General features: G+C 40.1%; 2 protein-coding genes across 4 annotated transcripts in view; one reads left to right on the forward strand and one right to left on the reverse strand.

Annotated features, from left to right (window-relative positions):
- Nucleotides 1–8,362, forward strand: part of mxi1 (max interactor 1, dimerization protein) — a 51,073-nt gene extending 42,711 nt beyond the window's left edge. For both annotated transcript variants that reach the window (XM_070876527.1, XM_070876528.1), the window contains exon 6: nucleotides 512–8,362. In XM_070876527.1, the coding sequence (XP_070732628.1) occupies nucleotides 512–675 (164 nt within the window). In that variant the 3' untranslated portion in view covers nucleotides 676–8,362. The remainder of the gene's footprint in view (nucleotides 1–511) is intronic.
- Nucleotides 8,363–10,179: 1,817 nt separating this feature from the next.
- On the reverse strand, nucleotides 10,180–27,220 carry smndc1 (survival motor neuron domain containing 1). Of its 2 annotated transcripts, none has more exons than XM_070876529.1 (6): nucleotides 27,070–27,220; nucleotides 24,864–24,983; nucleotides 14,651–14,793; nucleotides 13,443–13,604; nucleotides 13,150–13,303; nucleotides 10,180–10,646 (listed from the first exon to the last, which is right to left on the reverse strand). In XM_070876529.1, exons 2-6 carry the CDS (start codon nucleotides 24,981–24,983, stop codon nucleotides 10,509–10,511), a joined length of 717 nt encoding a protein of 238 aa, XP_070732630.1. In that variant the 5' UTR covers nucleotides 27,070–27,220; the 3' UTR covers nucleotides 10,180–10,508. The 2 variants fall into 2 exon arrangements, with proteins under 2 accessions (XP_070732630.1, XP_070732631.1); XM_070876530.1 differs by lacking the exon at nucleotides 27,070–27,220 and adding an exon at nucleotides 26,241–27,037.
- Between the last annotated feature and the right edge of the window lie 180 nt (nucleotides 27,221–27,400).

A 27,400-nucleotide genomic window follows, 5' to 3' on the forward strand; every position in this document is an offset into this window, starting at 1 on the left:
CAGCAACGATAACGAGCTCATTTGTATGCTGTACTTTCTGCCATGCATTTGCATTATTATGCCTATTACCTCCCTTGTGGATGAAATGAGAATTCTTAAGGTGTAGTTTTTTCATGTAATTTAACTATGTCACCTGCAATATAAAGTGTTAGGAAGCATACTGCCCTGTTGTGTATGTATAGCAGTGCAGCAGTTAGTTGAATCAGGCTCCACTTGTAAGGGGCCATTTTGTGACTCTGTGTTTCTGATATTGAGCATCGCTAGATGGGAGTATGAGGCCACAGAGTTGGCACTAGTGTTATAGGCTTACCTTTGGCATATTTCTGTCTAGCCAGACTTCATGCCATGAGCAGAGCCGCTCAAATTACCCTATAATGCAAAGGTTTAGGCCTGTGAACAAAAATGCTATAAAATTATTTTGCTAGTTAACTTAAATCTTGTAAAAACAATCGCTATATCTGACCATGTTACCTGATACAGTGCTAATGATCTTGCTTTTGCTCGTTTCCAGAAGAGATTGAGGTGGATGTCGAGAGCACAGAGTTCTCCCATGGAGACATGGACAATATTAGCACTTCCAGCATCAGCGACCTTGACGACCACAGCAGCCTCCAAAGTGTTGGTAGTGATGAAGGTTACTCCAGCTGCAGCATAAAGCTGTCCTCATCAATATAGACAGGAAGACCCTGAAGCTACCTGCAGATAAGATATGTCTGAGGGATCACAATATGACAAGCTACTTCAGTTTCGGACTTTTGGGGGGGAAAAATAGGTTAAGGACATGCGCTTGTACTACAATACTTCTGCACAAGGCACTCACCTAGTACGGAGATAGATTGCATTGTTTGGAGGAAAGAAATAGCACATAGTGCATAGCATTGTGGGTACAAAGCGTGACCACTATTCAGATGGTTCTTTGTGTATTCACAGATAATCCATTAGTGTCAATTCAGTTGGAAAATACAAGCCTTTTTTTAAAAAGAAAATTGCACTTTTAAGCTGAAGAGCATCTTGTTGTGTAGCCCAGAGTTCCGATGTGATTTGATCAATGTCAGAAAGTTTGTGACTTCCTGACAGATTGTTTTTAACCTGCACTTGGAGGTCTTCATTTCCTTTATAAAACTCGCAGAGATGTTCTCTTTGTGGAGACCTCATCAATCAGATTGTTTCAAAGTCTGTTTACTGTACAAAAAAATAACTACCCCAAATAGAGATTGAAGAACACTTTACCAAATTGGTAATTTATGGCTGATTTTATTTGGTGTGAAAGAAATGAAAAGTGTATCTCAGTCCCTTTGATTCTCCCAAGTTTTATGAAGTTAAATCTTAGGGACTGTGATCTCCTTTTTGTTTTTATTTTTGTTTGTGCTAATGTTGTGCCTTCTAAGTTGTGCATTGTGTTGTCATGAAGTTAGTGTCTCTGTTATCTATTTGTCCCTGCATGTATTCAGAGCTGCTTAAAAATAGTTCAATCTTAATCTTTTTTTCATCGCTTCCCTCCAACCTTGGTTCCATAATAGAATGGCCTGATTACTGTAAGGATAACCTGACCTCCCCGCCCCCTTCAGAGGCAGCAACTTGAAGCCCTCAAACCAATAAAGTTATTAAATTAGCTTTGCAGGAATAGAAACCTATAAGCTTTGTATCTGTTCTAACTGTTGGCATATGTGCACATTGCAGCACACTGTTAATGGTATTTTTATAGAGAGAAGTGAAAGTTTCTATTGTTGCTATGGTCAAATCCAATGTTGGTGTTAACTATAGAAGCATTAGCAGTAGATTCAGGTCTACAGCCTGCATATATAGAGATGCATCTTGTTAAACTAAAATGTAAAAACCACTAGGGACTATTAGGCAGAGGGTCTGTCTGCTTGAATTTAACATTTGCCTGTAGCTGAGCTCTAGCATTAATCATTTTAAATCAGAAATATTCCAATTTTTGTTAAAGAAAAAAAAAGTCACTTTTTCATTTAAAACATCCTAGCTGTGTTATATTTTCTACAAGTTGTGACTTGGGCTTAAGGGCATCTCAAAAAGATCATCACTAGTCGAAGACTCCTGGATGAAGTGCATATCAGGAAATTGCAATCGCATTGCACAATGTTTCATCCATTAAAACTATTTGAACAAAAATCGTGGGGTGTACGCCCGTGATTTGCCAATGTGTGCTCTTGACGGGTGAGGGTTCTGTGCTGGAAGCATGCGTTTATAAAAATCAACCAGTACTCATCTTGGGAAATTATAATCATTTCTCGAAATAAGTACTTTGTATTTCAGTTGAAGACAAAAGCACTTCCATATAATCAAACAGCCCTTCAATTTTATGCTATAATTGCAACGTTTTTCAGGTCATGAACCATGTGTAGGTCATTGGGTGCAGCTTAGATAATTGGAAGTGATAATTCAAACATTTGTTTTAGATGAGTTCCAACATGATTTCCAAATTCAAATTTCAGTAACTTAAAGCCATTCGATTTTTTTTTCCTGCTTTGCTTATTTCAGATGAATTTTAGAATTTTGAAATTTGGATTTGGAATATCTGACTAAGTAAATCTGAATGGTCATCCTTAGTATATTTGTTTGCCTCTTTGAAGGGAGAAATTGTTACAGGTTACAGTTTTAACTGGGCTTGTATAAATATTTACAAAAGCAATGTTGCCGAAATACATCAAATTGCACTAAAGGCAAGGCATGTTACCTACTGCATGTGTTTTCCATAGAGTTCTAAACTAAAGCCATGAACAGAAGCCAAAAAATTATTTCACATTTGAAGAAACTCTGAACATTTTACAATCTGTTTTCACATTACTTAAAACTTAAAAACAGACAAGAATTTAATTCTGGTGCTACTCAATGCTAGTTAATTGGGACACAATGTTTGCAAAATTTGAAACTGCTAGTGTATATTTACTATTCTTACCCAACCCTATTTGGTTTAGTTAGTTATCAAACTCATATGGCCAATATGCACATCTGGCAGCTTTGCAATATATTTTATAGCATGCTCACACATTTATTTTTGTTTCCTTTTTGCCACTTTTCTGAAAAGTGAGCAAAACCTGAATGTAAATCAAAAGGCAGCTTTTTGCCAGAACACTCAGCTACAGAATCCTGTGACTGACTGGTGTGTATGTGCTGATAGACCAACAGATTTCTTGTCTATTTCTAGGGTTACACTTAATAATGTACAGCAACTTCCACAGGTCTACATCGCGTGATATTGCCTGAATCTGATTACATTACTGACCAAAATCCTCGAAGTTGTATACTTCTTTCACTTGTCAAGGTCATTTCAAAATAAACCTAGAACTAGCTGGTTATCATCCAAGCTCCTTGCAATTGAGGTTGTACATTACCATAATCTTCTTAAAGGGTAAAGTAAATTAGCCAGGACTGGCAGATTCAGTTCATATTACTAGAGTTCTTGGTGATGAGGTTTTACTTTAGTAATATGACTTAATGACTTTGAATGTTGAGCATTCAGTAATGCTGGAGTAGATCTTTGAATTTTGTCAAAAGCCACTTTTAATGCAGCAGTTACATGTTTTAAAAATATGTATATTCAAGTCTCTCAACAGACCACTTAACCAGATCCAGTTACCATGTACATTCATAAACAACTGTTGCAACAAAATCATGGGTAACAGGAATTTTATGTAAGTGTACAGAAGATTGACAAGAATAAAGGCAATTTGGGATTGTCAGAAATTAATGGAATAGGTAAAAAAAATAACTCATAGTTATAGATGAGAACACGAAGTCTAATGCAAGGCACAATAGTACCAAAAAAAGCCTTAAATTGCAACGTCCCTTATATTGCAAAAAAGAAATACGCAAAACTATTTCATTGCAGTATTTTACGTTGATACTGTTAAAAGTTTGTTATAACGTGCAAGAACGTGTGATGCCTGACCCCTTACTTTCAGCAGTAACAGCCAGCAATAATTACTTGGCAACAAATAATGATTATTAATATTTCCAAGTGGTTTCAGTTATAGGTTACTTGCATGATGGATTAAATTGATCGGCTTATTGAAGAAACAAAGGTGAAAGAGAAACTGCTGATTGGTTAATGGTACTAACCAGAGAGTTAATATTCACAAAGTAAGCAAAGCTTTGTACTGCTATTGATCACACAATCTTCATACCCAATACCAATAATAATTCTTTATCACTTTTACTTTAGATGGTTATTTTGGAAAGAATGTCTTTTTCCCCGTGTCACTGCATAGTATCTATATTTTAAAATACAAAAACTGTGCTGCTGGTTTTACAGCAGCCCTTTGCAACAGTTAGCCTGTTCTGGGCTTGTGCAATTATGCACTGAATTGATTACTATATCTGGTTACATTCATATGACAACATACGCATTCCTACTTATTGAGAATAGTCCCCCAGTATTGAGTATTTTTTATTTGTTATGCCCTTCATGCCATAGGTAAGTTAAATGTTCAACCAGACAAAATTATATGTACTGTGTATTTTTAGGACAGATGTACATGATCTTCCCATTCCTGTGTCATCAAAGACATCCTATAATAGATGCTTTTCTCCTCTCCCTTATTGTTGCACATTGCATCTATAAACTTTCATAAATTTATGCCAGCTGTCAACTTACACATTGACTGTAGAAAGCCCTGATCCATTATCTAGAGTTCACGGATGATGCTTCAGGTGCATTTTCCTTGACAGTAACTTTGCCTCCTACAAAATATCTTCCAGTTTAAAGGGTGAAAAAAAACAAAGCTGTAATTTTTCATTTTTGCAGAGAAGGGTTGAAACAAAATTGTTGAAAAATATTAGTAAATAGATTCGTGCTCTCCCTGTACTTCTGGAGATAAGCAGAAAAGCCTACACCGAGGATTGCTCTCAAATTAAACTTGGGGAAGTAAAGCAAACTGACAAAAAACCCCAAGAACTGCATCAGTCTTATCCAGTATTGGTGGCAGGATCAGATGCTGTTACCCAATGGCAGACACCTGTGCTTCATCTGAACAAAGCAGTGTGTTCTCCCTTTTAGTGCAAGCTGACCGTGAGCTACAGACTTTTACAGTAGTTTTGACACCCTGCCAGGATGTGGTTACATTTAATCATCTAATGATATTATAGACAGGGTCTCGAGTCCTCAACGATTTCCTGCAATTTCATTAACTGTCCCACTTACAAATTCAGTAGATTGTAAGTATCGCCTGACTAGTTTGTGTTTTCTAACACATATATACTTCATTGGCTATAAAGCCTTGGGAATGTTCGGAGGTCATGAAAGGCATTATATAAATGCAAGTTATTTGTGTTATTCAGGCAATATAAACAGAGTTCTGCATTCTTCACCTTCCCTCAATGCAGAGAAACAAAGACAGCAGAAAATCTCACCCAAAATGCCATCATAAAGCCATTTTAAAATTGATACAATATTGGCATAGGTACAAATTCCTTTAAAAAAAAACATGAGAATTCTTAGAATGCAAAACAGGATTGATCCTCAAATTTGTCACAGTCGGTCTCCAGAATGCAACCTGAACAAAGCAGTTTAATGCTTATGCATTTTACACCTTGCCCACTTGACTTCCAAGTGAAGTTTGCAAGGTATGAAATACATGGCAATTATTTAATCCCATTAATCTCAGCTCCTTGAAACTGGCTTTGCAAAAACTTGAATCAATTTTAACAGCTCAGATTTTCACCAGGTATTGGTTATCTGCTACTAAACACCTAGCTAGGTGTTATGTGGAAGCTGGGCAAAATATAGGGATTCAAATACACAGTAAATTCTTTCAAACAGTTCAAAATACCCATATAGTGAGATGCCCTCAAAATCACTACAGAATATGTTTTTTGCCACAGATTTTGGTTCAATTTGCCATGGAAATTGGTTTCAAAGTGCCACAGAATTTTTTGGTTAAACGTTATCCTTGCGACAAGTATGCCAAATTATATTTGACAAGTTCCCGCCCTCCCACATTAGTACTACATTGAGGTTTCTTGCCGATCAACAATATGTCAAATGATCAGAAATAACTGGAGGCAGCTACTTAGGCATATGCTTCGTATGGTGCAGGAAGGACACAATTGCAAACATCTCAAAGGTGCCCACATGATTCTGTTCCTTCCTCTCCGGATAGATAACCACAATGGTTGGAATTTATCTTTATGCAGTCATTGTTCCTCAAATTAAAGATAAATTATTTTCTTTTGAACCTTTAAGGATTTCCAATAATTCATTTCCCTACACAGATCATTGAAAATGTAATGACAGAAGCTATAGTGCACCTATGTTTCCCCATTTGTGGCTTCTTCATAAGTACCCTGAAACTGGCTGAATCAAATAACTGAATAATATTCTGACACTAAAATTCTGATATAGTACAACACCACTGCAGGCTACATTTCCTCACTCTATTTAGTCTCCTGCCATTCATTATTTATATCTAACCTATTCCTGGATGTATATAAACTGCATTTGTAACCTTTGAGATGGTGCTGTCACCCAGAGTTTACACTCACAATCTTGGTCCAGTTAATGTAGCCATGAATTTCAAATAACTTCTTTCCTCCCTCCACCCCCTCCCAAATCAAGGAATATCACATCTTGTAGCACCTTCAGAATTTACCTCAAACTTAAAATAACTTTTTCAACTGTAGCACTGCCAGCTCGCTATCTCTTGGCTTGTTGGAGCATGCACAGTTGACATTCATCGAAACATTTTAGACTTCATGGCTTCCACATGCTAGAAAGTGGGACTTGTTCATCCTACTAAAGTGGCTTAGACATACATCTATGCACAAAAATGATTTTAAGACTGTGAACTCACTTTCAAGAGTATAAATGGATTTTTTATTTCAGAAAAAAAGTCAATGAAATTCAAAAAAAAATTAAATCCTCATCAAACTAAATGCACCTCAAGTCAACCCTACCCTAGCTACATTATTGTGCCTATCCACATTAACCTGCCAACTTACTATTAAACATATTTCTCATCAAATGTCATCCTTTTTTCATCAAATTATATTAAGTTAACAAAGTATACTTTTGGCTTTTATCTCAGCAGTTGGAAATTAGGAGGCAAAAACTGTATATATATATACGTACACCATAGCTATAAGCAGCAGCACTTACATTGCATTATAATCCACTTAAAGCATCTGGATACACCTTCACTGTTCTCTTCTCCCCCTCCCCAGTTAGCAGCTGGGCATATTTGATTCCAAAAGCCAGCATTATTTGGCCAGAAATTAAAAATGCCAGTACTGATCCAAGTCCCTCCCAGGTCTGTTGTCAAATGGAGGAAGTAGTGCTCAAGTCTAGATTTTAACACATTTGGGCAGCTCTATTCATGGGTAGCTACAGAATTTTTTTTTTTTTAAATCACTTGAAATGAACAGTGGCATAACTACAATATTCATTATGATAGAAATCAAAATGGCACTTGTCATAATGTAGGTGCTATTTATAATTTCAATATATATTGGTTTAAGTTAATAACCATTTATAGCCTAAATCACATGCTGCAAAGTGTACAAAACGAGGCTTGTAGCAAGTCTTAAGTAGAATGCAGTGCGAGGGAAAACAGGACAAATCGATTTTAAGGAGGTAGACTGTCCATTCAGTGTGAATACCCAATGTTTGTGTGTAATGAGAGAGTTCATACTGGTTCAAACAAATAGCACACTTGTTCCCTAAGCTACTCTGATTTTAAAAGTTACTTTATCTTTGTGTTTGTAGATAAACCTCTTATTTACCTCTTGTATAAAGCATAAAATAAAACTTCATTTTGTGAAATACTGGATTTATCATTAGTTGTGCCACCTACATTGCTAATATTCTATTAACAGTGGAAGAAGAGTGACAACATGCAAGTTAATCTGGAAGGAAATGTATGTGCTTTACTATTTAACAAAAAATACCAAATAGGAAGAGAGTTGTTTTTGCCTTTCAGACATGTCTCACTGCATTTCTTCTCCAGGTTCCGTCTTGCTGATCCTGACTTTCCAATCTCTAACATTCTACAATCATTGATAGATGGGATGCCAGTTTTGTAACTGCTAAGATTTTCTCACTAGTGCAAATTTCCAACATGGAGTTCCTGACAATTATTTCTCCCAATTTACTGATTTGACTTAATTTTTGCACACAGCACAAAAGTTTCTCTCCAGCAACCTTGAGTGTTGACCATGCGCCACCATTCCTGCAGTAGTAAATGACGAAGTTAAATAAAATGGCATCCAAATGAAACATTTACATCTATGTAGCAATTGAGTAGCATACTTTCAGAATGAATGGGAAATGTTTATAAACCGATGAGGGTTTCAAGACACTCCAAATTTACCAATTTCAATGACTCGGGTGTATTCACTTCAGAAATTTGCATTATTTGTAAATTCCTCCATTGTTAACTTGTTTAGCAAATTACATAAACAGCATCTTCCAACAAGTTGGTTTTTCATTCTGTATCTCGTTTGAGTGATTCGAAGTACATTTTCATTTTTGGCTGTGGAAAAGTGACCCCCAAGAATCATTAGGTTTTTTGATAACAGTTTTAAGTAACTGTTACATGTACCAGTAAATGGGTTCATTAGAACAGTGGTATGCAGTTGAAGGACCCCTTTTCAAATGGATTAGTAATCATGAACCATCTAAATTCTATTTACATGCAGCACTTTCATATGAATATTAGAGTGTTTAAGAGAACAGGTACAGGCTGAGCATCCGAAATTCGGAATGTTCCGAAATCCTAATCGATCCATGAATCCGGGTCGTCTAGACTCTGAAAAATGTTCCAAAATCTGGGCCCCCTTTACCTCAGCGCAGACGTTTCCGAATTCAGGACATCAGAAAGAAGTTACAAAATCCGTAAACACCCGAACCTCAGCCCGGCCGTCGGAAAGCCGTTACAAAATCTGGAAATACCTGAAATCCGGAACGGCCTTGGTCCCAAACACACTACCTATATTTACTTAGATATCAGTGAAATGGGAGTTCCTGCTTCTCAATGCAGTCAATCTTGTCTATCCTTGGTGTTATGTTTGACAATGACACACTCCTCTTGAACAGGGCTGAACTCACCTGGCGCCTACTACCAGCCTTGGTAACTGTGGGTCTAACCTGGCAATCTTCATGCCACTTTAAGTGTGCGGATCAGATTACCAATGACATGTAGTTTGACATCACACATCTGAAGCAACCCCAACACAGTTTGCTTTTGTCCAGTGTCTATCAGCAATCCATTCTCAAGTCCCTAATATATATTTGCACAGAGCCACCTTCTTTAAAGTACGATCAGCATACTTAAATCCTTGGGAAGGCTGGGATTAGTACACGAGTGTGAATGGGCGAAATCTTTGATTAACGTTGCTTGCAGGAGTCTTGTCAACCTGCTGCAGGAGAGCCAAGTTGCCAATCCTCCAGACCAGTCCCATTAAAAATTGCTGTTTGGATAAATGCCCTGCAGACCCCCTGGAAAGTCTCTACAGACCCCAGTTTGAGAACCACTGCATTAGAAAGTGAGTAACCAGGTTTCTTTCCCTCCCCTAAATCCTTCTGAAGTCCAAATAAAGTTTGCACATCAAGTTCTTTCCTTGGACATAAAGTAGACTTTCTGAAGTTAAAATTGGCAAATTTGGCATGTCTCAAAACTCCCATCTGTTCAACACAATACTCAGCAGTAATGGGAAAAGTTTAAAATCAATCACCACATAATCCTAAAACTGTAGAATTATACCTCCCTTGGTCTTTTCTCCATTCTACAAATCATCAGGCTTTTAAATGCCACGGTTGGCATAAATTATTTGCTTTATTTTCTTCCCTTCTCTTGAATTATGGAACTTGGCCCTTCACCCATTGCCCAATGAATAAAATACTTCAAAAAGTATAGAATGTTACATTAGTTATAATTGGTTTTTTTTCAAGGGGGGGGTCCCACCCTAGTGTCCACAACCATCCAAAGGGTAAACAATTTCATCCAGGCATCTGCTGCTCTGATGTCCCCTTGGGGCCTGCAGGATGGGACGACTCTCCCTTCCAACTGGTCTTTTCCCAAAGCCACCGTTCAGGTTAGAGTGAAAATTCAGTGTGGGACACGACAAGTGCCAACTAACCTTTCACAACACAGTATGTTACTTAACATCTCGCTCCACTCATTACTTTGAAATTTATTTTTTAAACCAGAAAATACATACGAGTGATTTTAAATTTTTTTTATTTGTTAAAATTGCCCAATTATACATACAAAACAAAACAAACCACTTCTCAATTTGTAAAAATTACACTCTTCCTCAAATAGGAAAATCGATTTATTAAATCCTCCAACTGCCTCAGTAATGGATGGTAACTATACACATTAATCAACTTTCTCACATATACCTGGTATCACACAGCTACAACTTTGTGCTGATACGCCAAATGAACTTGCCAAAAAAAAACTATTAAAAGTGCACTAATGTAATACAACATTGACAAAAGAAAATAGGAAGAAATACGTTATCTTGGAAATACTTTACACAGGTGTTAGTTACTGTGGCATAAGATGCCGCACATTGTATTTGGATGTGTCTTGATACTGAGTCATCGGTCTGTCTGCGATTCCACATGTGCCAACTCCAACTTTTCCAGTCACGCTCTCTGGTGAAGCAAAAATGCTTTTCTTTACCTTTTAAAAAAAAAAGAATCAATACACATGGGCTCCAAATAGCTTTAAAGAAAGCATACTATATTGGCAATTAGAATGATATATCTATCATCCACGTTTTTTTGTCCGTTTCCATTGGACTACTTTGACCTGTTAACAAAATTCTCATCACCAAAACATCTGACTCAACGGAACTTGCATGTACATTATATATATATGCAGAGTTATGTTCTCTAACAAGTGGTGAAAGACGACTAAATGTTATAGCAGTTAAATCACATGGTTGATCATGGGAGTGTGGCAAAATACAAGTACCAAAACAGAATAAATGCGTCTTGCAAAGGTTTACAGTACCTGTCTGCAGACGTTTAAGAGAATAAGGCAGATACTTAACAAGCGACTAAATTGAAAGAAAAGTGTTCAAAAACAAAAAAGATGTGACCGAACTTGAAATTTTTTACTTGTGGTTTTTTGGCTATGGTATTGCAGCATGACGGAGCAACAACTTACTGCATCGCCAAGTGGTGGAGGACATCCTGTGTACAATTTTGCATAGGGTGAATGTGTCATGGAGACCCATCATTTAGTGGCAAAGTGCTTCTTCACAGGTAAGAATGGGGTAAATATCTAAGTCAATTCTGCATTTCAGAGTACAAAGGGGACGCTAATTACCAACAGTTCAGTGCTAGCACTTACATCAGCCTTGAAGCCAAGCACAAGAATATTTGGTGAAATTAGGTGTAGCTTCCCTTTCAGCACTTGACACTTAGGCCCCAAGTTTCCACACGCGGCAAAACGGGCGCCCCTCCGAGCTGGGCGCCCGTTTTTCGTGCCGAAAATGGCGCCTGAAAAAAACCGCGCTATTCTCGAGCGCTTTGCAGCTCGATGTCTGCTTGGCGAGGCGCACAGGGGGCGGAGCCTACCGCTCGCGCCGATTTTGTAAGTAAGAGGGGGTGGGTACAATTTAAATGAGTTTTTTTCGTGCCGGCAACCCTGCGCGTTGGAGCGTTCGCGCACGCGCAGTGTGAAGGAAACATTGGCACTCGGCCATTTTTAAAAGTGCTGCAGAAAAAGTGAAAATTTGTTTATTGAACCCTTGCAAAGGCTTGTATTTTAATTTTCTTGATATTTCTGTGTGTGAGGGTGAGGGAGTGCATTCTGTAATTAAAGATAGACTGTGATAAATGGGACACATGCACTTAAACAAGACTATTCAAATTCTTTGTAGCTGTTCAATTTTTAACATTTTTTAATAAAACCACATTGCCCTTCCATGATCAGCACTGAGGCTTCTTGCAGCTTTCTCCCCCTGCCGTCGGTCGGGCCCGACGGCAAATGGCTGCCTCAAGTTCTGAGGCTTCCTGCAGCCTTCTCCCTCCCTCCCTCCCTCCCTCCCCCCCCCCCGTCGGTCGGGCCCGACGGCAAACGGCTGCCTCAAGTTCTGAGGCTTCCTGCAGCCTTCTCCCTCCCTCCCCCCCCCCCCCCCCCGCCGTCGGTCGGGCCCGACGGCAAACGGCTGCCTCAAGTTCTGAGGCTTCCTGCAGCCTTCTCCCTCCCCCCCCCCCGTCGGTCGGTCCCGACGGCAAACCGCTGCCTGAAAGGCCTGCCTGAAGCACTTTCACACAGGTAGGAACATGGTTTATTTAATCTTTTCTTTGCTTATAAATTTTTATTCAGGTTGGATTTATTTGTATAATATTTGTATAAGTATAACTAAGGATTTATTGTAGAATTTAATGACTTCCCTTCCCCCCCACCTCGTTCCCGACGCCTAATTTGTAACCTGCGCCTGATTTTTTAATGTGTAGACAAGGTTTTTTCAAGCCTACAAAAATCTTCACTTGCTCCATTCCAAGTTAGTTTGGAGTAAGTTTTCACTGTGGAAACTTTCAAATCAGGCGTCAGTGGCCGGACACGCCCACTTTTGAAAAAAAAATTCTGTTCAAAAGTGAAACTGTTCTACCTGACTAGAACTGCAGAAAACTTAAATGTGGAGAATTCCGATTTCTAAGATACTCCCGTTCTCCACCAGTTGCTCCTAAAAATCAGGAGCAAATCATGTGGAAACTTGGGGCCTTAGTGTGGTGGTTAACTGGAAAATGTAAGCATGAATTCTGGGCAGGTTCAAATTCTGATCAGCAGCTAGAACAAAAAAAGACCTGAGTGACAGTGAAAAGGGAATGGCGTTCGCTACATGCTCAATGAGTCTGCAACCCAAAATAATAAGTTTCAGAGAAGCTAGTGAGGAATTTGAAACATTCCAACACAGGGAAGGGACTACAATAGAAGTTCTCTCTCTTAAAAATAAAATCTAAAGTTTCCCCCACCCAATGGCTCCTGCTAAGTGTGCAAGTTGGGTGAAGGTAGCATCATGCTCAAGTACGACACCGCTGATCAAAATAAAAAGTGTTACTCCTGAAATCATGTGCATCAGTACCTTCACGGGTGGGGGGGCGGGGAGGAATTGGCACAAAAAAAACAGGACATGCAGAAATCAGTGCCTTTTTAACTACACGATACACACCTGTCCTTTCTTGTTCTTGGAATAGGCTCTATTATTAAACTGCTGCCATTTTACTTTTTGTTCCTCTCTCTCCTGTTCAAGCTCCTTCATTCTCTGGGCCTTTTTCAATGCTTTCTTCTTCTTGTACTCCCTCTGTTGAGCGACCATTTCTTTCCTGTAAACAGCCCAAGACAAAAATCACTAAGTAAATGGTATGACTTAATGTTTTGTCTCCCACGCATTAGAAACAAGAATCTTGGTTTCTGCTCAAAAAAAATATACACAAACACATTTAGCTGACTGCCAGCACTCACTTTGACTTGGGTTTGTCGCCACCCAGTTCCTCAGAATCATTTCCTTCTTCAACAGGTTTCAGGTTGGCCAAGGGGAGCACGTCGGCATTACCGTATCCAGAAAAGGTGATGGCAGCTGTACCATTCTCCTGGTCAAGCTCTTCAATCTCCGCTTCATACAATCTGCAAGGAAGTTAGGGCTGTAAGCATGTGAGTAGAGGTTTGACAATCAGGCCCTATAAGCCTCTAATTAACTTCTACAACATAGGAAAATGTAAAGTTAAAATGATTTGTTACAAATTATGTTTCACAAATCATATAATTTATTGAAAACCAAAGCTGCAAATTTTTTAATTTGCTAACAGATGTTTGTCAACACTGATGGGTGTTTTAGATTTTGACAATATTTCGGTCAGTTTAGCAAAATCTATTTAATGTAATACAAGTTTGGTTTCAACTATTTATTAAATGTTAATATAAGTGGCTCTATTAATCTAATTCTGCTGATTTATCAGGACAAATAAAACAGTAAAATTACCATTTTAGATGAGCATAAAGAAGACATCAGAAAGTGTCCAGCAGGCGAAATGCTTGCCTGACAGAACAAGCTGGAATGAGAATAGATAGATGCTCAGTGATACGTGAAACTCTCTTTTGTAAGTTTCCACCAGAGGTAGCTTGTAGAGTCTGCACAAGCAGCTCCCTTTTCAGGTGGATATAGGCCATCGGGTATCACCATGACCACAATGTCTCGTGGATCATAAAAAGCAGGATGCCAGAGCAAACAACAACGGGGGAGGATTCTAACCGGGAGGCTGCTTTTAAGAGTGAAATCTGTGGGAGGACCTGCCAATTTTCCATTGGCCTTTTTAAGTCACCAGTGCACCCACAGAAATCAAAAACAAATCAGGAATGGAGACACCTACCTGGCAGTCATCATCATACATGACAACTACCCGCTGCTAAATTTACTGGTCTTGGGTTCTTCAAAACCAAAGAAACTAGTATTGAGGTCGCAACCTGTAAACAACAGGTTTGCTTGATAAGGAATTGTAGCAAGCTTGTGGTACAGTTACCGTCAGGGTAAAAAAAACATATTCCTCTATCTTAACTATTATTACAGGTTAAACGCAATTGACCTAAGTGACAAATTCCAAAATAAATCCCAAAGAATCTCTTACCATTTGCTACTGTTCTATGGATGTATTGTTAGAGAGTTCTACACTTACTGTCCATCCTCATTCCAAATGGCCATACACTTGTCACCAGTCTTCCATTTGTGACTGGCCACGGAATTTGCCGAGCTGTCAGCATTGGCTGCAGCAACAGAAGGCTGGTTTGATAGCAGGTCATTGGTCAGCTCGATAACTTCCTGTAAGACATGCAAGTAAATATAGGGCTTAGTGCTGCTTTTTTTTTTAAATAAAAGTATTAAACCATATCTTACAAGCTTGGATCTAGTTTCAGCACCAAGCTAGTTTAGTCAACACTTTATTCAAATGAGGAAAGATAAAGAAACGGTTAAGCTGCAAACTAATTTCACTGCCCCCCAAACTAATGAAACCTCATCTCACCCTTTATATTCAACACTATCTGTTGTCACTTGACACAGGGATTAAAACCAGGAACTTTGACTTGTATACCAATAACACTGACCTATGCCTCTGCTTGTGGTCTCCGTTTCGAATTGGAGAGCAAATTAAAAGGTTAACAAGCAAAGGAAAGCAGCGTTTGAGCATAAAGATTGGTTTCCAAATCACCATAACCTCAGACAATTAAAAAAAAATTCTAAGATAGAATTTTCTCAGAAAATCTAATTCTTTATTTAGGACTTTAACCAAGGAAAGAATTCATATGACACCATTACTGCAATCAGACATCGAGGACCAAAATACTGATCCCCATTCTAAATCCCACTGTACTTTACAATAAATGTGAATGGTATTGGTATGGGACCGGTTTAGGTATTTAAAATTGATTTGATTGGTACATGTTGGTATTGGTTTGCCCAGATTTAAAAATTGCTTTTTACATCAAGCAGGTGTAGTGTAGCCCATAAAATTCAATAACTTAGCTTCAAATTGCCTTGGCTGGGGCTTTCCCTCCCACAACACATTTAGATAGCAACTTGTTAAATCCAGGACTGCTGTTTCTGTCTCGGACTGTTATGATTCACAATATATAAATGGGCACTCCCAACCCAATCAAAGGTCCTACTCAGTACTCCCCATCTGTACCCAGAACTAGATGGAAAGCTATCCCAGCTGGAAACCAATTAGCACCAACTACTTTACAACTCCGAGGATTTTGGCCAGTTCAATCCATGTACATAAGTCACAAAACTGCTCATTTCTCATCTCTGATTACTTTCTGCTAATGTTTGATTTTATCAAGTCCTCATCCAAGCCTTTGTTACCGCAACACTCGACTATTCCAATGCTCTCCTAGCCAGCTTCTACTTTCCACTCTCCGTAAACTTGAGCTCATCCAAAACTCTTCTTCCTGTATCCTAACTCACACCATTCACCCATCACTCCCGTGCTTGCTGACCTGTATTAGTTGTCAGTCCGGCAACAGCTCGATTTAAAAATTCTCATCCAGCTGCTCAAATCCCTCCATGATGCCACCCCTCCATATCTTTGTGGCATCCTCTGATCCTACAACCTTCCGGGATCTCTGCACTCCTCCAATTCTGGCCTCTTGCGCATCCCAGATTTTCATTGCTCCAACATTGGTGACTGTGCTTTCAACCGCCATGGCCCTTAGCTCTGGAATTCCCTCCCTAAACACCTCTCTCATCCATTAAGTCACCCCATAAAACTTGCCTCTTTGACCAAGCTTTTGGTCACCTGTCCTAATATCTCATGTGGCTCAGTGTCAAATTATGTTTGATAATGTTCCTGTCTTAGGACATTTTACTATGCTAAAAGCACTATATAAATAAAAGTCGTTGTGATAAAGTCTCCACATTCATGATAGACAATGCAAGATGCAACCGTCTCCATTTTGAACAAAATTTTACAGCCTACATTCATCAGACTGCAATCAGTAACTAATGCACTCAGGGTTGGTCTAGGCTGCATTTACACTACAACTACCAGTGGGGCAAAGCAGATTTGCTTTGCAGACATTAAAGCTGTAGTGCAACTCCAAAGTCAGGGGATGGCCTGGCACTGGAGCAAAGCCAAATGAGACTCCCTAGGGGAGTCTCGCTCTACTTGACCCGACTCTGGATTTACACCACAACTGAGTGGCAGTATGAAGGAACCTGCAATGTTAATGGGAAGTATTGTGGTGCATTATGTCACACAAGACGGCCCTTACTCAAACAGAACCAGCTATTTTCAAAATCGATTTATTGATAAGCGAAGACAAGATTTAAATCTATTTAATTTCAAATTACTAGCTGTTATTCATGCCCCCTCTAAGCAAAGATTTTCAGCTGGTCTAATCTCCTGCAATTCATAACAAGCAGGTACATTAGAGGAAGACTACCACACACACAGATATACTTCCAGCAGTAGATACTCACAATGGCTAATTTGCACCAAAGAGGTACATCATCAAGCTAAAGACCGTGCTTGAAGAGTGGAAATTTCCAAAATTTAGACATAAAACAAGAATGATGAGCATTACAGCTAAGATCGCAATCTTTAATCTCATTAATGGTGTAAATAATTTGAGGGCCGAGTCACAGATCTAGGAAGATAAAACTTCTCCACAACCAATAATTTGCACTTTTATAATAAACTGTCACAAATAACTTGAGGGGTTTAAAATAAAAGCCAGACACCGACTGACTAGTGGCTGGAGTATGGTTAGGGGTAGCGACCGATAGGCACGATTAAACAGGTGGGCTGTCAGGAGGCTTTTGAAAGAGTAGAGAGGTGTAGCAAGGTGGAATGGTTTGGGGAGCGTGCTCCAATGTGGGAGCTGAAGATTCTGCAGCTGAAGTTGGAGAGGGATGGCAGATGTAAGGAAGGCGAGGGTAGGAACACTGAACTGATGGAACACAGAGCAGAAGGATGTTGTAGAGGCTGGGAGTCACAAGACCATGGAGGGACTTTGAAATTGACGTCTAAATAAGTAACATTCTATATGGGGGAGGGTGGAAAAGAGAGCGGAAGCAGAAAACTTAAATCAGCCGATTTCAAATAAGCAAAACTAGGAGGTTCACTTGAAAAGTAAGTTGGGAGACACGCTATGACCTCAAGCTACATGCATCCTCATCTATCCTGTTACGTAGTTAGCAATCCCTCAAACCACGCTCCCATGCTTTTGCTGTTAAGTTTGCTACTGTTTTCCCCCTTATGTATGCTCAATAGGAGTCCATAGCTTGATGATCTGCTGCCATTTGGACGAGGGTCCCAGCCCCAAAACTGTTGAACCCTTTCAGCTGGTTATGCTTTCTCTCTCACTTTGTCTTAATGCCTGAATGTGAAATTCTCACCAATGGGTACTGTGTGTGTACCTACCCTTAGAGATCTATCATTACCTATATTATCTACCTCTGTTGTAACTACTTGTGAGTGGAAGACATTCTACCAGTTGCAGATTGGCCCTTACAGGTGTAGATTTGAGTATTAACAAACTGTAGACTTCCATCATTTTAGATGTAGATCACTGTAGACTTTCATCACAGATCAGCCCATGATCTTATTGACTGGCAGAGCAGGCTTGAGGGGCCAAATTGTCTACTCCTGCTATTTCTTATGTTTCCCATGTTAGATTTTTGAAGTGATAAGAACCAGTGTATGTTTTTGGAAACTATGAAACTTGAAGAGTGGAGGTGGATTGTGGTTTATGTTGAGGCTGTGGGGAAGCTCCGAGTCCTACTTTTGCCCTGGATTGGATAGATTTATTTGCACTTTGGCCACCCCTCCGAGCGGCGGTTTTCAAAGTGACATTGAAAGACAGAATGTGCCCCAGGTTGGTCAAAGGGAGAAAACAATTTAAAGAGGACAAAATGAATGCACATCCCAAATACACAAAGCAAAAATATAAAAATATATAGTTTTTTCTTAGAAAAAAAAAGAGAAAATGCTTGCTCCTCTGCCACAAGCTCCTCGCAGCCAGCCATTTCAAGGTACAAGCTTACCAGGGAACCAGGTGCTATTGAGTTTGAATACTCCTGACATCCAATTGTCAATCTCTTCAGTCCTGCATTCCAATCACTGCTGGAGGCACTTGTTGGCTAATCTCGTGGCCGTTATTAGCTCCCCGGTGAGTTGGAGACCTGGAATAGCAAGTTTCCAAAGGGAAATGGAGGTGGAGTTGTGGAGCAACACAGGACACTTAAAAAAAAAACTCCAAACGAGATGGGAAAGTGCAGAAATATTTGCTTGTACATTCACTTTATCCTTTAAGATTAGGACACTAACAGGGCTCGACAGTAAATGCTTACAGGGTCTGGACATCAATTAACAGACAAAGGGAATGCTGGAAACAACTGTTCAGCAAGCCACTTCGCCCCTTCTCAAATCACGCACAAAATCCCCCACCTGATCCACTGTCCTCTATAAAACAGAACCACAGCAAGAGGTACTTTCTACAGGGAGACAGCGCTACCGCAACCAGCCATGTGTTCTGAAATGGGCCAATTAATACAATAGCAGCCTAGCATAAATGCAAACCAAAGGCTGGTGAAGAGAAATAGGAGGCACAGGATAATCAGGAAGGTAAAGCAAGTCAGTTGTCTCTATTAGTTTATCTGCTTAAGGGTTAAAACATGGCTCTTTATTCCTAGGTTATCTGTGTAGCAGTGCCTAGATGTCAATAAAATGGAAGGGTTTGGTTTTAATTAACAAAAATATAATCTATGTATATAAATATATTTTTTCATGTAAATCTTGTTGGGCACTTCCCTCAAAGGCTTGTGTTAAATATAGGTCAGAGTTTAGCACTACTGCTAAACTGGGAGCTATATTTAGTCCATGCATCTACCATGCTCTGGAAGGATTTCCTATTTACTACACCAGCTTCAGGAAGAGCTAATATGTTGTATCTGGACTATTGCAGAGCACCACCTTGTGGCAGGAAAGAGACTACATTTCGATACAACATGAAATTGGGGCTTCTGAAGTTGGACAAAAAGAACAAAAAATCTGCAGACACTAAATCTGAGAGAAAAACAGAAAATGCTAGAAACAATCCACAGTAACAGCATCTGCGGGGAGAACAGACAAGTTAATATACAGATCTTCACATCAACTTGTCTGTTCTCTCTGCAGATGCTGCTAACAGCCAGAGAATCACCTGCAAAGGCTTTTCTTCCCACCCCCGCATCGTTACCTCTGGTGTCCCCCAAAGATCTATCCTTGGACCCCTCCTATTTCTCATCTACATGTTGCCCCTTGGCGACATCACCCGAAAACACAGCGTCAGTTTCTACATGTACTCTGATGACACCCAGCTCTACCTCACTACCATTTCTCTCAACCCCTCCACGGTCTCTAAATTGTCAGATTGCTTGTCCGACATCCACTTCTGGATGAGCAGAAATGTTCTCCTATTGGGAAGACCGAAGCCATTGTTTTCAGTCCCCGCCACAAACTCCGTCCCTAGCCACTGACTCTGTCCCCCAACTTCAGTCCAAGGCTGAACCACTGTTCGCAACCCTGGTGTCATATTTGATCCTGAAATGAGCTTTCGACCACATACCCACACATAATTAAGACTGCTTATTTCCACCTCCATAACATTGCCCATCTCCGCCCTTGCTTCAACGCATCCGTTGCTGAAGCCTTCTTCCATGCCTTTGTTATCTCTAGACTTGACTATTCCAATTGGAATCCTTCGGTCTACATTGGCTCCATTTAGAAAGTGCCTTGCTAAATATGTGGGGTGGAAAATGGATCCAAAGCAATTGAAGTCTAGCAAGGATTCCTCACTCTGCTCAATGTACATCAAGTTTTGCTGGCCTCTACCCAAGGTATCACTGTATGGCTGGCCTCCCACATTCTACCCTACGTAAACTAGAGGTGATCAAAACTCAGCTGCCCATGTCCTAACTCGCACCAAGTCTCGTTCACCCATCACCCCTGTGCTCGCTGACCTACATTTGCTTCCGGTTAAGAAACGCCTCGATTAAAAAATTTTCATCTTTATTTTAAAATCTCGCCATGGCCACGCCCCTATCTCTAATCTCAAGTCCCATAACCCCTCGAGATAGCTGTGCTCCTCAAATTCTGGCCTCTTGAGCATCCCTGATTATCGCTCAACGATTGCTGGCCATGCCTTTTGTTGTCTCGGCTCCAGGAACTCCCTGTCTAAACCTCTCTATCTCGCTTTCCTCCTTCAAGACGCTCCTTAAAACGTACCTCTTTTTTGGCCACCTGCGCGAATTTCTACTTATGCGGCTCGGTGTCAAATTTTTAATCTCATAATACTTCTGTGAAGCGCCTTGGGATGTTTCACTATGTTATAGGTGCTATATAAATACAAGTTGTTGTTGATACCGGTTTAGACACACTAGTTACTTCCCATAACATGACTACTCTATTTTTTTTTACATTAGATACCCACAGAATCCTTAATATCGCTGTGTATAACAAACCAGAATGTTGCTTTCATGTGTAGCCTCACAAATCTTTTGATATTAAGAATTGCAACAAATAAGAGGTATAACACTTTGTTAGATAAGCTGCACCTTCAGTCTACATTGGCTCCATTTAGAAAGTGTCTTGCTAAATATGTGGGGTGGAAAATGGATCCAAAGCAATTGAAGTCTAGCAAGGATTCCTCACTCTGCTCAATGTACATCAAGTTTTGCTGGCCTCTACCCAAGGTATCACTGTACGTAAATATTTCTATATTCAAAGCACTGTCACTGACTTTGTAACGGCCACCGCACATTGTAGGCCTGAAATTCAGTACTGCTGGAAACCTTTTTGTGGCCATTAGTGGCAAAAAATTTTCGTGGTTGGGTCACCCCATATTCAGCTCCAAAAGTGAACAAATGGGTTCCAGCACTAATGATCCCTTCCAAAGTGGATTTTTCAGCGGTGTGGCTAGAATTATGACGTTATATAACTGGGAAAATGAAACCAAATTTTACTGGGAACCGGTGCTAACAACATTGAGGTAGATTTGATCATTAATGGATATCTCCAACTACATGCAGGCTAAAGTTTTCTGTAGTATGCCTAAGAAATGAATCTTAATTCATTTAGATTGGGGTTTGAAAGCAGACTAGACATTAGGAGTGTAACCAATGTTTTCGTGGGAAATAAAATCCTGTTAACTATTTTAGCCAATTATATCTATTTAAATCCATGTGCAACTGGTGACAAGGATTAATACTTACTCAGAACAAGATGCAGAGTCCATTTCCACCTGAAATCAAACATGGCGTGTATCAACTGTGAAAAAAAGATGTAAAATATAGAAGTACTACAGTCTGATTTCCCCTGAATGTGATATCATGGTAGCTTGGGTTATGACGGATTGCAACAGGCCTGATGTTTCCATTATACAGTAATATCTAGAGTATGCTACTTAAAAAAAATAAAGGGGGATGGATGGTAAGAGAGGGAGAGTAATTGTCACATCCTTGCAGCAATTTTGGACACAGTGACCCCAACAGCAAATACATACATAAAACTTAAGGGTTTATCCAACTAATGGGCGGTTGAACACTTTGATGATCTAAATTTACCACGCCTCAGAATTGTAGGATGTGGGTCCACGTTTGAGGGTTCCCCACAAAGCAAATTCCTAATCTTGCACGTGGCAGCAATGAGAAGTATCAAACAAATGTTAAGCACTTCCTCATAGGGCAAGAAAAAAAAGGCAGACACGTAACTGTAGATTATTTCTGCATACCTCATGCACATAAACAGCTTTGACAAGGTGCCCAAGATGTGGCAACCTAGGGAACTGTTACATGAATTGCTCCAGGAATGTAACTTTTTTTCTGTACTCCTCTTATAGTGCTACTTTATGGAGTCTTGCATCCATTTGCTGCATACGCAGTCAGAAAGATGGAGTAACTTAGAACAAGCTGATTCACATCCAGCACACAGACTGCAAATTAGTGTCTTGAGATTGGCGACATGCCATCTGTTCTCCCGTCATCCTCCAATCTTTGCTGTGCATTTACAAATTCCATCTACTTCCTGCAATATAGGGTATGGTCGTGTAGTGGTTATGTTATTGGACTAGTAATTCAGAGGTCTGGACTAATCCAGAGAACGCAAGTTCCTAAGCAACCGATTGAGAAATGTGATTTTTTTTTAAATCTGGAAATAAAAAGCTGCTATCAGTAAAAGTGAAGCATGAAGCTGCCGGATTGTTGTAAAACCCCATTGGTTCTTTAGGGAAGGTAATCTGCCATCCTTACCTGCTCTGGCCTATATGTGGCTCCAGTCACATACCGATGTGATTTTGAATCTAACCGTAATTCAAAAGGCAGCCCACCACTACTTCATCAAAGTAACTAGGGATGGGCAATAAATGCCAGCCTGGCCAGTAATGCCCACATCATGAGCATGAATTAAAAAAATGGAAGAGATGGGTACAGGACTCTCCAAGTTACTTTTAAAAATGGAGTTACCATTTCAATAACAGAATAATATGGTAACACATGTAAAAAATATCAAAAGAACTTCTAAATAGACTTCATGGTTATGTTGTGTAATTTTCCCAATAGTGAAGTTCGGAGTTCTACTTCTTACTGCCAGATTAAAGCACTGCATCTTAGGAAGAGTTTTATTTTAAAAAAGGGGCCAATTACAACATCTGACAGTTGACAGGATGGAAGGCAGGGGACAGAAGGCAATAAGCCCCAGGCAGTCACACAGTCAAACGGAATCCTGATGTACAGTCCCAGGATTGGAATCCTTAAAAACTCCAGTCGATTTTATGCATTAAGTGTATATGGTGACAAGACCAAAACACGAGCAGAGAAAGGAAGTCACACAGACTCCAAACTACCTTTCTGGTACCTCGGGTTTCAAAACACTTGCCACACTTTATCTTCAATAGTTTATTTCTGCGAAGTAATCACCATGCATTTGCAGAACAGTATGGTGCACTGTTTGCACTTCGAGCTAAGCGTAGAATCCTTGTGGACTTGAACTGTTCTATAATCTGACTGTTTGAGTTCAAATTACGAGATGCTGGCTTAAAGAGCCAGCTTCCAGTGTTTGCACTAAATCTGCCTCCCTTATCCCAATGGCAGGCTTGTAATCACAGTTTTTCAGTCAATGGGTCTGCCATTCTGATAAGGTAACTGGATTTAACAATAGCGTTAGTCTCCTGGAATCCAAACGAACACGGAACCAGTATAAAAGCAATTTTAAATTAAGACCAATTAGATGAATGCCCTGCAGTAAGACAATTTGTATCAAGACTTATGGATCAATTCACACATCATACATTCCCAACGCCACAATTAGTAGTGTGCAGTATTCATAAATCAAGGTGATAAACATGAGCAATATTCTTTTTAAGCTGCACGGTTGTGCAGCGCTCCAGGGAACCCGCACAGCCGGCTTTTCAATGTAAAAATCGTGCATGCATGGTATTTTGAATGGCCTGCTCAGCCCTTAAAAGGGGCCTCATGGCACCAAAACAAAACTAGAGGGAACACTGAACACTAGGACCTAATGTTTTTCACTCCAGCCAAAATGCTAACACTACTTGCTAATTTTGGGGGGTTTAAAAAAAAAAAATCACCATGTTGGATGTTTCGTGAATGAGAAGTTTTGTTCATTTTTACTTTTCAGTTGCAGAGGCAATCACTGAGCAGCTTATTCTTCTACTGAAGGCAATACTTGTGAATGTCTTTGGGAAAGTGATCCTACATGATATGAATTTTTATCCTGCATGTTCCAACTGTTGTTCAACAGAACCACGTGTTAAAATATATTCTCCTAAATTTCAGGTGACTAACACTAACTGTGTGCTTCCAATGAGGAAACTCTTGGGCTGGCAGTACATAGTTTCATATTTTTGTAGAAAGACAGTGAAACACCTACTCCAGACAATGTCAGTAACAGCTACCCACACTGCATACAATGTCCAACATAGGAAGAGTCAAGACAACCTATCACTATATTCTCAACAGGCAGAATCACCCATTACTTGTGGCATGAAGTTGTAGCAAAATCAGAATACTTCCGGTATTAAGTGATTTGATTTATTTTCTTCTGTTAGGTTCTGGTTATGTAGCTAGATGGGTTCCAGAGTGATACATTGGAAACACATTGTTCCTAGTCCCACACAATCATCCTGTTCAGTAGATGTTATTCCAGTTCTTTATTAATAAAGATAGCTGTGTTTTAACCACCTTAACGTTACACCCTACTGCTTCACTAAAAATAACACCTGTTCATTAATAAACTGGGGGTGGGAGTGTTTTTTTTTGGGGGGGGGGGGGGGGAGAAAAGAGAAATCTTATCTTTGAGTTGAAAATGTGTGTTTAAAAAATAGAACACCAACCTGCAAATCCTTTTGTAACTTAAGGAGATCTTCATTGTCTGCGTCAGTAGACAATGCAGCTTCCACTTGTTGAAGTTGTGCCTTATAACTGGCCAGCTGCTTTGCCAGCTCATCTGACATCTACAGAAAATAACAATTCAATTATGCAGAAATACCAACCTGCCAAGCCTCAGGTAGTGAGTAATAATTCAGTTTTTTATGTACATATACACACTATTCCTAAAGATTAACACATGTCCACAATAAATGTCACTGCTAATATTCCTGGGACATTCAGCCCTGATAAATATGAGAACACTACGTAGAATTTACAGTACAGAAACAGGCCCTTCAGCCCAAGAGGTCCGTGCCGGTGTTTATGCTCCACACAAGCCTCATCCCCAATCTACTTCATATCACCTGATCAACATATCCTTCTATTCATTTCTCCCTCATGTACCTATTTAGCTTCCCCTTAAATGCATCTATGCTATTCGCATCAACTACTCTATATGGTACCATGTTCCACACATTTTCACCAGTATCTCTGATGATAATCAATTCCAGCAACTCAAAAAATAAATTTAAATAAACAGGGAAATTTGAAGATTCTTTTTATAAAAGACAAAGTTATGGATACAATTTAAAAATATGCTTTCTGGATATTTCACACTGACAGATCATATTTATAGGTTTCTTCATTGGGAAGTTGAAAAAATAATTTTCCCTCCTCCTCATCCATGAAAAGGGTGCATTTTTAACAGCATCTTGAGAAATACTAGCATACTACATTACAACAGTGACTACACTTCAAAAAGTACTTCACGGGCAGGAAAACACTTTGGGACATCCGGTGGTCATGAAAAGCAGAATATAAATGCAAGTCTTTCTTTCAAAACTATGGATAATAAGGGAATCAAGGCATAGTGCGGGAAGGTGGAGTTGCGGTTGAATATCAGCCATGATCTTATCGAATGGCAGAGCAGGTTTGAGGGGCCGAATGGCCTACTCTCATTCCTATTATGTTCTTATATCTCAAAACACTTTGCAAAATTACATTTTGACTTATGTTGGCTAAACAAAGTAAAATATTTACACTAACTGGTGAGAGCACATCACAAGGTCCTAAACCTCAATGTAAAGTCACAGAATTATAGAATGGTTACAGCACGGAAGGCGGCCATTTGGCCTGTCCCGACTCTCAGCTAGTCCCACTCCCTTGCCCTTTTCCCATAGCCCTGCAAACATCTTACCTTCAGATACTCATCCAACTGCCCTTTGAAAGATAACACTGAATCTGCTTCCAGCCGCCCTTTCAGGCAGTGCATTCCAGATTTTAACCACTCACTGCATAAAAAAGTTTTTTTTAATGTCACCTTTGGTTCTTTTGCCAATCACCTTAATTCTGTTTCCTCTGGTTTTGTACCCTTCTGCCAGCAGGAACAGTTTTTCTCCCGTCCACCTTGTCCAGGCCCCTCATTATTTTGAATACCTCTAGCAAATCTCTCAAACTTCTTTGCTCCAAGAACTACAACCCCAGCTTCTCCACTCTATCCATGTAACTGAAGTCCCTCATTCCTGGAATCGTTCACGTAAATCTTTTCTGCACCTCTCGAAGGTCTTCACATCCTTCCTAAAGCGCAGTGCCCAGAATTGGACACAATACTCCAGTTGAGGCCAAACCCGTGTTGTATACAAGTTCTTCATAATTTCCACACTTTTGTATTCTATTAATGAAGGCCAGGATCCCGTAAGCCATTTTATTTATTTATAAATTGTATTTATTTGTTACATAATTTTTTTTAAAAAAGTATTCCCCCCCAGCAAAGATTCAGGTTGAAACAGCTTCTTCTTACCAAGTGTCCAGACTAAGTGTCCAGACTAAACCCGCCCAACACTTGGCACATTCTAGGCCCCCAACTGGCGAGCGAGAGCACACGAGCTGCCGGCTCCTTGAACCAGCGGCGGTCATTCTAAACCCTGCTAAAACTAGATTATTTATCGCCAGGAGCTAAAACCATGATTGTTTGGGCGAGGATTAGTTTGGCTCCAGTTGCCGGCCGACTGCAGCGGGTGGATCGCCGCCCCGCGTCGCCTGGCCGCGGGCAGAGCCCCAACTCCCAGTCGTCAGGCCTCGGGCCTAGTTGCGCACTTCAAGCGGCCGCTTGTGGGCCGAGCCCTTGGCGCCCGGTTACCCCCCCACTTCCAGCTTTCGATCCTTACTCACATTTACACCGACTCCGTTCAAATCTCCGGACTTTAATATATATATATATATATTTTTAAAAAGGATAAAAAAAAAGCTCGCTGAAGCGGACGACGATAAAAAAAAAACACCGTGCCGCCGCCGCTCCAAATCTCGGACCACCCACCTCCTGCGAGAGCTCGCTGACGTCACACAACCCCGCTCTCCGGGGCGTGGCACAACGAGGTTGGGAGCGGGCGGCGGGGCGACCTGGCAGTCATTTCGAGTGACAGCAGCCTTGGCCCCGCCTCCCGTTCTCCTGGCAACTGCCAGTTCAGATCACAACATCATCATAGGCAGTTCCTCCGAATTG

Source organism: Pristiophorus japonicus, chromosome 3 (genome assembly GCF_044704955.1).
Source record: "Pristiophorus japonicus isolate sPriJap1 chromosome 3, sPriJap1.hap1, whole genome shotgun sequence".
Taxonomy (NCBI): Eukaryota; Metazoa; Chordata; class Chondrichthyes; family Pristiophoridae; genus Pristiophorus; species Pristiophorus japonicus.

Excerpts from the sequence above, each read along its gene's own strand:
- smndc1 (XM_070876529.1), bottom strand. The coding sequence starts at position 24,983 with ATGTCAGATGAGCTGGCAAAGCAGCTGGCCAGTTATAAGGCACAACTT. Across the intron at positions 13,304-13,442 it reads GGCGACAAACCCAAGTCAAA|GAAAGAAATGGTCGCTCAAC; the intron begins GTGAGTGCTGGC and ends GGCTGTTTACAG. Across the intron at positions 10,647-13,149 it reads CCAAGAACAAGAAAGGACAG|GTAAAGAAAAGCATTTTTGC; the intron begins GTGTGTATCGTG and ends TTTTTTTAAAAG.